Genomic DNA, 11,386 nt, shown 5'->3' on the forward strand with positions numbered 1-11,386 from the left:
AGCGGCAAGATATTAAATAGAACTACATGTTATTGCATGTGTACTTTAAATTGTTTATTTTAGCACTTTTAGATTGTTTTGACAGTCTTTACTTTTAGAATAATTATTTGTCAAAATATTTAAAGCCCTTTTACAATGGAATGCACAATCAATGACGGAAGTACTTTACAACCAGCACCAAAGGCATGTATATATTTTCATTTAGAAATTTGCATAAAAAACGCGTATAAACTGGTATAAGAATAACTTTACAGCAGTTGCCACAATAGAACTTAACTTATTAAAGTCACCATGTAAGATGTTAAACATACAATTTCTTGCATCAGGTTTTAAAATGTGAAGAATCAGCTCTAACAGTGAATGGTGCTGGTGATGATGCAGCAAAACTTGTTGGTAAAATCCCTCCTGAAAAGATGACATCGAAAGATTATTACTTTGATTCTTATGCTCACTTTGGCATCCACGAGGTTCGTGAAGTTTATATTAAATTAAACTTTATCTATATTTTACAGTTGTGGAACAATACCAAAAGGAAGGACGAAGGGAAACTGAATACTAAAATGAGGGACAGAGGGAAACAATAATTCTCTTGCCCAAAGCCTTAAACCCTAATGGGCAGAGATAAACTGGTGGAGGGGCCCGAGGGAAACCCCCCCCCCACCATTTCCCCACTGTCCCTCCACTCATTTTGGGTAAAACTGGTGGAGGGAGTTCCCCTCCATCCTTTGACAGTTAAATTTGGTCTCAAAATGTTCCTTACGTCTCCCTGATACCCGCTGTATGTTTTTTTTAAAAAAAACTTGGGCGTTCGTACCGAAAATTAACTTTAAAAATCCACGAAAAACTGCTGCGTCACCCTACTTGCCTGTGCTAAACAAAATCAACGAATATGGTTACATTATGACGTCACATAGTAGTTACATCAAAATGAAGGAAAATCAGTTCTGTTCTGTCATAATACAACTAGGGATGCACATTACAGAATTTCAAATCCATGAGATTCGTATCCTTTTGTATTCGGATTTAATTAGGGGATTCGGTATTCTGTTTAATGATGTCATCACACGTCATTTCATATACTATATTAACAATTTTTAAAACTTATTAATTTGTAGGGATGTGCCGAGCCGAGCCCGAACTCAAAAGCTCGTGCCCGAGCGTCTCCTTTTTTGACGCTCGGCGCTCGGCTGAAAACTGGGCCGAGCGCCGAGCCTTATGCTATAATGTTGCACGCGAGAGCGAAAAATATTAAAAATGAAAAAAGTGAAGCTACTAAGAGATAACGAGACTAGTCAGCGTAGCTTTCTCTTTAATTATTTTTCGTTCGTTGTGAATTTGCTCTCTCGCAAGTAAAGAATCGCAACGTCAGCGAATTTGCCCGTATCGAATTACAGCAGGTGTCGAATTACACGAGCGCCCAATGTTTTCGTATCACATTTTAAATAAAAAGCCAAAAACTCCTAAACTTTTTTATAATGAAATAATATAAATTGCTGCAACCACGGTTTTGCAACCAGAGGGTTTTGCAACCCCTAAGCCACCTTTACCGCAGACACGCACGCAGCCAGAAAGTGCTAATACGCACACACACGCGTTGCATTCAATATAACATTCCTTCGCTTGGAATTAGAACAATTTTTCATTCAATTGTTACGTCACGTGTCCTATCGCAACGTAACTATTAATTATGACGTTTTATAATATAACAATCGGGAGGAATGTGCCCACTGCCCAAGTTGGGCAGCCCAACCAACCACGAGATCAAAACATCGTGTATCAGCTAGTGATGTACCGAAGTTTCGGTTTGCCGAATTTATTCGGCCGAATCAGCAATTTTGACAAAGATTCGGTTTTGGCCGAATCGTGCGTAAAGATTCGGCAAAAACCGAACTTTTTCACAGACAATATAGATACGATTAGCAAGAACTTGCGCAATTTGTGAGATAGGAATTAAAGACTATTTGCAACAAATAAGTTTAAATCAATTAATCGTCATGCTTTATAGCAATGCTAATCATTTCGGATACGGTTCTATGGGCTATGGCACACGCGCACTTTGATAAACTTCGTCACATTCGCGACTGAATCTGCTCCCGATCGTCGATAAAGAAACACTCGCTTTTTCTCTCTTAATAGTGCACGCGTCTGCTCCCGATCGTCGATAAAGAAACACTCGCTTTTTCTCTCTTAATAGTGCACGCGTCTGCTCCCGGTCGTCGATAAAGAAACACTCGCTTTTTCTCTCTAAATAGGGCACGCGTCTGCGCACGACCCCCTACACATTTTTAGCACAAAGCAGAATACAAAATGTAAAAGTAAAGTTTTCGAATAATTTTTTTACTCTCGGTATAGTTTTAAGCCAGTAACCGTGAGTAGTATAAATGCAGGTAAATCGCGATTATGTGAATTTTAATTGATGCAAACATAAGTGCGAGGAGCGAAGCTATCAGGAAATTAGAACCAACACAAATTGTAATGAAATATTGCTAAGTATGGTCCCGGCCGAGCTTGGAGAGAAGCCAAAAACGTCGTTCTTGGGCAACGCGCGAAAATCAGAGTTTCGTGAATCCCAGTTGCAAGATATTAATTTTACACCTAAAATATTAAATTTAAAATTTACATACACATGTTACGTTATGTAACATTCAAAATCCAAAAAACATTTCATATAAATCCGACAATTTATATACCACAGGGCACAGGCTGCTTGCAAATTAGACTGAGATTAGCATTTCGTCGGTTTCTACAAGAACAAATTCACAACGATTGCTTCGCTTACTAAGTGTTGAAAGTATGCTATCGCATGCGTCTTCTTTATTTCCCAAGCCGACGCAGAGCGTAAAATGGGACGCTCATACACAATGTTTTTTTCGTCACAAAAGTAAATATTTTTTTTTGTTTGCGTAACACAGGTCTTGTCAATGGTTACACCGTTACAGTAAAGAATTTTTAAGTTCTCGAATTAACTGCTCGTCCGTGTTGCAATAAAATTAAATTTATCTAATCCACGCTCGTCCGTCACCGTTGTGCTTTTCTCCCAACGATTTACCTTCCCTGTAGTTTTGGTTTGTAAATACGCGCGTTATTAGGAGACTAATGTTTCCCACAACGCTTTATTGCCACATTAAAGACTTATATTGAAATTGTTGATACTTGTGTGTGACACGGTGCCATGATAAAGTATTTTCCTTTATGTCGTTTTTACCGACCGCCCGTCGCCGTAGGTTCGGATGACGTCATAAACGATTCGGTTGATTCGGCCGAATTGATTCGGCACAAATGGCCGAATATTCGGTTTCGGCCGAATCGTTTTTTTAACGATTCGGTACATCACTAGTATCAGCGTCACATTTTTACACTCTGCGCCGGCGTATGAAATAAAGGAAGACGCATGCGGTAGCATACATTCCACACGTAACAAACGAAGCAATCGTTGTGAATTTATTCTCGTGAAAAATGACGTAATGAAACTCTGGTTCTCGTGCGGCGCCATCAAACGATGTTTTTTGGCTTCTGTCCAAGCTCGACCGGGACGATACTTTGTAATATCATATTACAATTTACTGATAGCGTCGCTCCTCGCTCTTATATTTGCACCAATTAAAATTCACATAATCGCGATTTACCTGCATTAAACTAATCATCAGAAACAAAAATTATACACAAACTGCAGATCGTATGGAAGCGAATAAAACACGATGGTTTTCAACAATCTCGTTTGTGATGTATCGATCGTAAAGGTTTATTCTGACGTAAATAATCGTTACATTATCCAAGATGAACATGCGTAGAAACTTGCTAGTTGTGCCACTGGCTGTAACAGTTATAAATAATTTTTTAATTAAATATTTTTTGTATGAATTTTACATTTTGCAACAGTAGGAATTATGAAAAGCGAGACGCGTCTTTAACCGCAAACCACGTGTTCTGTATTATTTTGATTAGCGGCGCTTTTCGGCTGAATAGGAACGCATTCTCGTACGCCTTTCTCCTTGATGACGTCATAGGTGCTCGGGCTCGTGCCGAGCTTTTCGTTAAAGCTCGGCGCTCGGCGAACCCGAGCTTTTTCAACTTCAGCACATCCCTATTAATTTGTAAAAAAAACAATTTTGTGTTCGTGGGACTTTCGAGAGTAAACTTTTCGCAACGTCTTTTCTTAGCCTGCTATACGTTTCATGACGCAAAAACTACCCAATAGTACAATTTTTGATCATTTTACAGCTCCTGATCCAGCAAGGCTACTATGAAAGAGTCTATAAACTGACTTATGTGGCTAAAATTATTTTTTCCTATAAATATAAAAAGATTCGAAGTTCTAGATTCAGAATAAAGTATTCTAGAATATCCTAGAATACCTAATTATTCTGTAATGTGCATCCCTAAATACAACCCGAAATTTTTTTACCGGTCCGCGTGTTGCGAACCTTCTTTTTTGCTCAAAATTATATCTGTACAACTTGTATTCTATAACGATGGCATTTTTCCACACATGCAAGCCATTATTGCGGATGCAGACAAATTACAGAGGTACTTACTAGAAAACAATCTTATACGGGGTCCATCTTCTTTTGATCGATGTCCGAATCCAAGATGTCACAAGAGTAATACTCTTGTTTGAGGTAGCCGGCGGAGACCCCAAACACGGCAAACACATGCAAAAAAGATTTCGAGGGCGAGAACTCCGAATCTTTGCCGTGTATTCGATGCGAATCTCGCGGCACCTACGTTTCCCCCAGAAAAAAAATCATTTTTTACCTTTATGGATAACCGTAACTGTGCCAATGTTAAAATTAGCTATAAGCAGGTTATGGCCATTTTAATTAACTGGGTTCAACGGGTACCTGTCGGTACAATGCAACAGAACTATGGATTTGGCCCACACACAGTTACCGATTGGTATAGTTTCTGTTGAGAAATGTGCTTGCTGGGATTTAGCAAGAGAGAGCATATGGGTGGTCCAAACACGATCGTGAAAATACATGAGTCTCTTCTTCGGCGCAAGAGGTATAACCGGGCAGGTTACTTCATGGTGACGTCCGAGGAGAAGATGTCAATGACACGGACGATGAAGACCTGGTCGCGTATGTATCTGACGCCCACAATTACGGTTCAAGGATTGAAGGACCATGGATTTTTGGCCTGTGTCATGTCATTATCGACTCGAAAGGGGCAAGGTCTACACAAGAAGTGCGCCTGAGTTACTGGTTTCCTATTTGGCAGAGCTTTGGGCAAGAAAGTTGTACTGCGACCACGCTGCATTAATGGAGAAGCTTTTTGACTGGTTCGTTGAAGCTTATCCGCAATATTATTTAGGTTTTTTATTTATTTTTTTTTAACAGTTCTTTTTAGAGCTACGAGCCTTCGGGTTCACTTTTAAACAAGTATTTATGAAATAAGATCAGTTATTTGCGCTATTTCACGCAATAAGACAAGTTTTCTATTGTGACGTCATAGTTGTATTGTGATGTTATAAACGGCCTTTTACTTATAGGTAAACAATGTGGCGCAGCAGTTTTTCGTGGATTTTTTAAGTTAATTTGCGATACAAACGAAAATTTGCGATATGAAATTTATTTTTTAAATATACAGCGAGTATCTGGGAGACGTAAGGAATATTTTTTTTAGTAACAGTAGTTTCCCTCTGTCCGGCTGCCCCCCCATCCCTCCTTTTAGGGTTGTCCCAAGTTTTGTGTAATTATATATTTACAAACCTGAATTTGTCGAACGGTGTTTAAAGAACAGATTGATAATACAATATTTTATGATAACTGTACCTATTTATTTTTATATAAATCTTTTCAACTTTTTACTTATTACTTGTTTGTTCTTTCTATTTAACATATAATAGGAGATGCTGAAGGACGAAGTGCGCACATTGACTTATCGCAACTCCATCTACCACAACAAACATCTGTTTCGTGGGAAAGTTGTTCTCGATGTAGGATGTGGTACTGGTGTTTTATCCATGTTCGCTGCCAAGGCAGGAGCAGCCAAGGTTATCGGCATTGAATGTTCAAGCATTGTGGATTATGCAAAGAAAATTGTGGAAGCGAATAAACTTGACCATAGTGAGAATTTAATTTATTTGAAAGTGAACAATGTTTTTTAAACGTTCCACAAAATACCAAAAGTAGATTAAGACTTATGTAGACTTGAGGCTCAAACCAAATACTGTATGGCGCATAGAAGTCAAACCTGAGGTGACAGCGTACGCATGGAATTTTCCCATAAGTAAACATTAGAAACAATAAGATTTGTTCTTATGCATGTGTTTATCTTTACCTCCCCTGCATTTAAAAAAAGTTAGACATCGAGATAGGTACCTTTCTGTTTATAAAAGATTTTGCAGCTTTTTTTTAATAAAAGGTTATTAGGGTTATATTCAAAGTATTTAAAATGATATTTTCTAACCTTTGGTTTGCTGAAAACTGACTTGTTCAACAATTTTCCAAAGTTGTACAAGGATAATTTTTTCGAAGAATATCTGTATAAAATATTTATTGAAGCTCTAAAAGTAATCTGCAGTTATAAAATTTATGCTTACACTGTTCTTGTATGTGAATTATTTAATCTCTTTAAAATTGTCATTTGGACACACTATTAGTGTTTCTTATCTTTGGGCTAATTGCATGAGATATGTGCTTTTGAAAGCATCACTTAGAATGCCGATTTGATGAGTTTGAAATTGGTTTGCTTCATAATCAATCCATTTATTTCAGTTGTAACTTTGATCAAGGGCAAAGTTGAAGAAGTTGTCCTTCCTGTTGAAAAAGTTGACATCATACTAAGTGAGTGGATGGGATATTGTCTCTTCTATGAATCCATGCTTAACACTGTGTTGTATGCACGAGACAAGTGGCTGGTGAGTCAGATATTTTAACTTTACAAACTTGTGTTATGGATATATTTAATTTTGTTTATCCACCTAAAATGACATGCTTCCAAAAATGAAATCTATGTATGGTTGCCCGAGGGAGTAGTCAAAACCAAAAAAGGGGTCCGTCCAAAACATGATGTCATATTTAAATAATGCACCATCGGGATTGCTTATCAGTATCATCATATCGTTTACCACAGGCATATGGTTGTTATTCCATCCTTGAACCAATAAAGTTGATCTTTTCTCAAGTTTTCCTCAACTACATATAGTGCATTGTTACAACATAGTGGCAGTTTACATGTTGATTATTTGCACCAGCATCAAAATAGAATTTTATGTGTCGATTATTGACTTAATTTTACCCATTGATGCGTTTATTATTAGCAATTCAGGAAATTAAGCGAACAAAATTTTCTAAGTTTGTGGTGGAGACTGTTTAAATGAACATTAACGCATTTGTTACTTTTTCTATAAACAAATACATAACTAGCGCCATTGTAAATATAATTTTCCAACAAATTTAAATATTGAACTGCCTGAACAGACCCCATCTTCTATTCCTCTACCCCCCCAACCTTTTATTTTAGGTAATGGCTGCACCACTTTATGTAGCAACAACATGTTACTAACAGTAACACTGGTGCTGTACTGTTTCTTTCCTATACAATTAAGTGAATGTTCAAAAAGTTTACATTGGTCCATCTTAACCGCACTATACTTAATCATAGGCAGCTGATGGTTTAATTTTCCCTGACAAAGCAAGTTTGTATGTTACTGCAATTGAGGATAGGCAATACAAGGATGACAAAATAAACTGGTGGGATAACGTGTATGGCTTCGATATGAGCTGCATAAGAGATGTGAGTTAAAGAACTGTTAAACCTTTTTCTCAAATTGGCAGATTTTTACTGCTGGTACCTATTATAATAAATTCCATAGAAAGTGGTATTTCATAATGTAAGAAGATAAGTATATTGCCCATGTGTGGAATTTAGTTTACAAATATTGTACACTTGTTGTTGTTAATATTTTTTTACACTATGTTTCATAAGTTTTGATTAATTTTTTTAAGAAATATTATTTCATGACAGGTTGCGATATCAGAACCTCTTGTTGACGTGGTTGAACCAAAACAAGTCATGGCTTCCGCTTGTCTTGTAAAGGTTAGATATTTTAGGCTTTTTCTTCCTTTTGTGTCATCTTTTTTATTTGTAGATAGTAGATACACATGCCCACTTATTAACATTGGCTGCCAGATGCATTGTATTGAATTCATACAATGTTTCCCCCCATGATTATATGGGGAGTAATGTGTTTTAGTGTCTACAGAGGTTGCAGTTTAAGACATAATGTTGACCTTTACATGCAATAGTTCATGCAGTTCTGAGCAGCAATAACTTTTTAACGTATCGGTCTATACACGAATCAGTGACATTAACCTCACTTTCCTATGTCATGGTAAAGATGGCCGACCTTAAACCTATAAGCTTGTATCCGGCAGTCTTTTTTGATATATTGTTGACCGCCAAAGCAAAAAAAGATTCAAAATAAAAAAGTAAAGCACTCAAATGATACCGAGATTAGTTCGCATGACTTTTTCATTTCTGTTTAAATAGTTTTTAATATAACATTGACTTTGATTATATAAAGTGTAAATTATACTTCTTGTAACACTTACGTTGTGTGAAATATTGTTTTATAAATACTTACTTTCAACCAAATCTTTTATTCTTTTACAACTGTGCTCCGCATATTTACATATGTGGACCAATAAAACCAATTATCCATGTCCCATAGGAGGTTGATCTGTACACAGTAAAAGATGGAGATTTGGAATTCAGTGCTCCCTATCATCTCCGTGTGGCTCGTAATGATTACATGCAAGCTCTTGTCTCCTTCTTTAGTGTTGAGTTCACAAAATGTCATAAACGAACTGGGTTTACCACAGGTAACGAGTTTGTGTACCAGACATGTTGTTGCTCATGTTCTTGGTAGGATTTTTTTAATTGTTGTCACCTGCCACTCATGTAGTTAATGCTAGGTATTTCTATGTGTAGAAGTAAAAAGCGATGTTTGTTGTCTCTCATTTGAAAACCTGGTTTTGATTCTTGCGTTAGTTTGTTCTTATTTGCCCCCTTTATGTTTAAACACAGTTTTTCAAAACTGTTACAGTGCGTGATAAAGTCTTTTTTATTTCCCTATTGTCCCCTATGTTTAAACAATAATCATTAACTTTTTTTTTAATATCCCACGGGGTCCTGCATGAAGTATAAAACTGTTGTAGTATGTATAGTATAGTGTTTCCATTACAAAAAATCCTTACACTTACACATATGCAGCACCTGAAGCACCGTACACTCACTGGAAGCAAACAGTCTTCTATCTGCGTGATTATGTGACTGCAAAGAAAGGAGAGGAAATCACAGGAGTGTTTGGGATGAAACCAAACGATCGTAACAAGGTAGAAAAAAAATGTTGTTATTCTGTCACATGACTTCACTTTTAAGCAATCATCGACTTTACTCTCATAACTTTTTGCATGCATAACTGCAATTATTAACCTATTCGCACAACAAGAAACAATTAGAGGGGATAAGCTGTCAGCAACAATAAAAAAATATAGTAAATTCTTTCTTTTTTCCATGATATATCCCTAACTGAACACCTCAAAGGCTCAAACCTCACAATTATTGTGTGTTACAAAATGGTGCCATCGTTATAGCTCTCCTCTCTTTTTTTAAAACTTTTTTCCCATTTACATTTTTGTCTTATTTTAATGTTCACAATAAAAACCAACAGAGAGATCTTGACATCACCATTGACATCAACTTCAAGGGAGAACTTTGTCAATTGAACGAATCAAACGTTTACCAGATGCGCTGAGAATATTATAAGGTACCAAGATGTTTAATGTTGCTTTGTGTCTTAGCAGAACGCTTATTTCACAATTTTAAAATGAATAAATGGAATCTAACTTCTATATCCTTACATGCAGTGAGTCATTCGAGAATTTAAGCATTATACACGGAACCCATATTTTAAATGCTTTGTTCCCGCTTACAGTTCTCCACATACATATTAAGTCACAAAACCACAGTGCCAGTATAGTTGCACCTTTTTTAGTGGTGTTTTTTACTTTTTTTTTTGTCGTTTTTTAACTTGGTTGCTACAGTAATTTTCAAGCAGTGTTTCTTGCTTGATTATAAATACTCTGTAATGCAACGTTTGATTCCTATATTGGGTTATAGAAACCAGTCATCTCTGGGAAAATTATGTCTATTAATAATGGTTGGTTTATCTATGCTGTATTATATGGTATAAATCCCAGGTGCTTAGTACTTCACTAGCATAGAATAAAATAATAACCAGAAGTTATTAACTTTCTATTACAGGCCACACAACCATCACAACTGCCATAACCCCCCACCCCAACCTAATGCGAGAACATGCATCGAGTATTTGATGATCTCTGACTATTCATGCTTCTTTCTCTTATCTGTACATGACAGTTTGGATATATTGTCCAACTGCGAATCGTGATTTCATGATTTGTCGCTCCACGTTACGCTTAAAATAAAATCAACTTTTGCTAAAAAATGCAGTATTTTTTTGGTTTTGTTCCGATGAGTCCATAACTAAGAACAACATGTTCAAATCTAAAGCATGGTAAGTCGTTGTTGGAACTTTATAGTTTCCTACAGAGTTCCAAGGCATATAGGTTAATAGGTATTCAGAATTTTAGTCTGTATTTGGTTTTCATCTGTGGCAATGAAAAGTTAAAATAGCAGTTTCTATTAGCGGGCATTCCGCTGTAAATTGTCAGAGCCCAATTATGATTTTTGTTACAGTATTATTCGTTGAGTATAGTCCAACAAAGCGTGCCGCAAAGACGATTACTGTTGTTAAATATTACCATATCGATGTTGAACGAATGCAGCATTCTTAATAGCTGTTTGCGCATTTGAATCACCGATCTAGAATCGTATTTTAAAAAAATAGGATGAAATATTTCGTACAGTTACATTTTGTATTTCCAAAATCAAAACATACAGTAGGGTGGGGGAAGATAGAACACCTTTTATTCTATTTTCTTGTCCCGTTTGGTAGTAAGCGAAGAACATTCAAAGAATTACAAAACCTTATCGCCACTACTTCCGTTGACCGTTGTTGTTTAAACTCGATCAGGGTAATTGGATATTGTGTGCTAAAGGTGTCCCATCTCCCCCCACATTACTATACGATGGTTTCTCTCCATACAGAACTAACTCTTTAAAGTAGCCTACTCTCTCGTAAATGAAATTTACATAATCACCCACAAAGTAACATACATGGTAACTCGTAAGCTGGCCCGAGGTGTTATACCCGTGTGATACCGACTGTCGTTTTGCGGCCACGCGAGGATAAAGTAAGTTACATTCTTCATTCACATGCACTTTTACCGCTATTAAAACCAGATTTCCGCGACACCGAATATCACGCGACGGCAATGAGACCAAGAATGTAAAC

At 36.7% G+C, this 11,386-nt stretch overlaps 1 protein-coding gene across 1 annotated transcript; it reads left to right on the forward strand.

Annotated features, from left to right (window-relative positions):
- The first annotated feature begins 29 nt into the window (after window positions 1-29).
- On the forward strand, window positions 30-10,477 carry LOC149728186 (protein arginine N-methyltransferase 1-like). Its single transcript, XM_089888715.1, has 10 exons — window positions 30-183; window positions 327-467; window positions 5,849-6,068; window positions 6,720-6,862; window positions 7,609-7,740; window positions 7,972-8,043; window positions 8,678-8,828; window positions 9,220-9,341; window positions 9,680-9,775; window positions 10,273-10,477. Exons 1-9 carry the CDS (start codon window positions 136-138, stop codon window positions 9,761-9,763), a joined length of 1,113 nt encoding a protein of 370 aa, XP_089744841.1. The 5' UTR covers window positions 30-135; the 3' UTR covers window positions 9,764-9,775; window positions 10,273-10,477.
- The last annotated feature ends 909 nt before the right edge of the window (window positions 10,478-11,386 follow it).

The sequence above is a fragment of the Ciona robusta genome, chromosome 11 (genome assembly GCF_009617815.1).
Source record: "Ciona robusta chromosome 11, ASM961781v2".
Classification (NCBI taxonomy): Eukaryota; Metazoa; Chordata; class Ascidiacea; order Phlebobranchia; family Cionidae; genus Ciona; species Ciona robusta.

Bases quoted from the DNA above. Each gene is read 5' to 3' on its own strand.
- LOC149728186 (XM_089888715.1), top strand. From the start codon at position 136: ATGGAATGCACAATCAATGACGGAAGTACTTTACAACCAGCACCAAAG. The intron at 7,741-7,971 runs GTGAGTTAAAGA...ATTTCATGACAG, and splicing joins ATATGAGCTGCATAAGAGAT to GTTGCGATATCAGAACCTCT. The intron at 8,829-9,219 runs GTAACGAGTTTG...ACACATATGCAG, and splicing joins ACGAACTGGGTTTACCACAG to CACCTGAAGCACCGTACACT.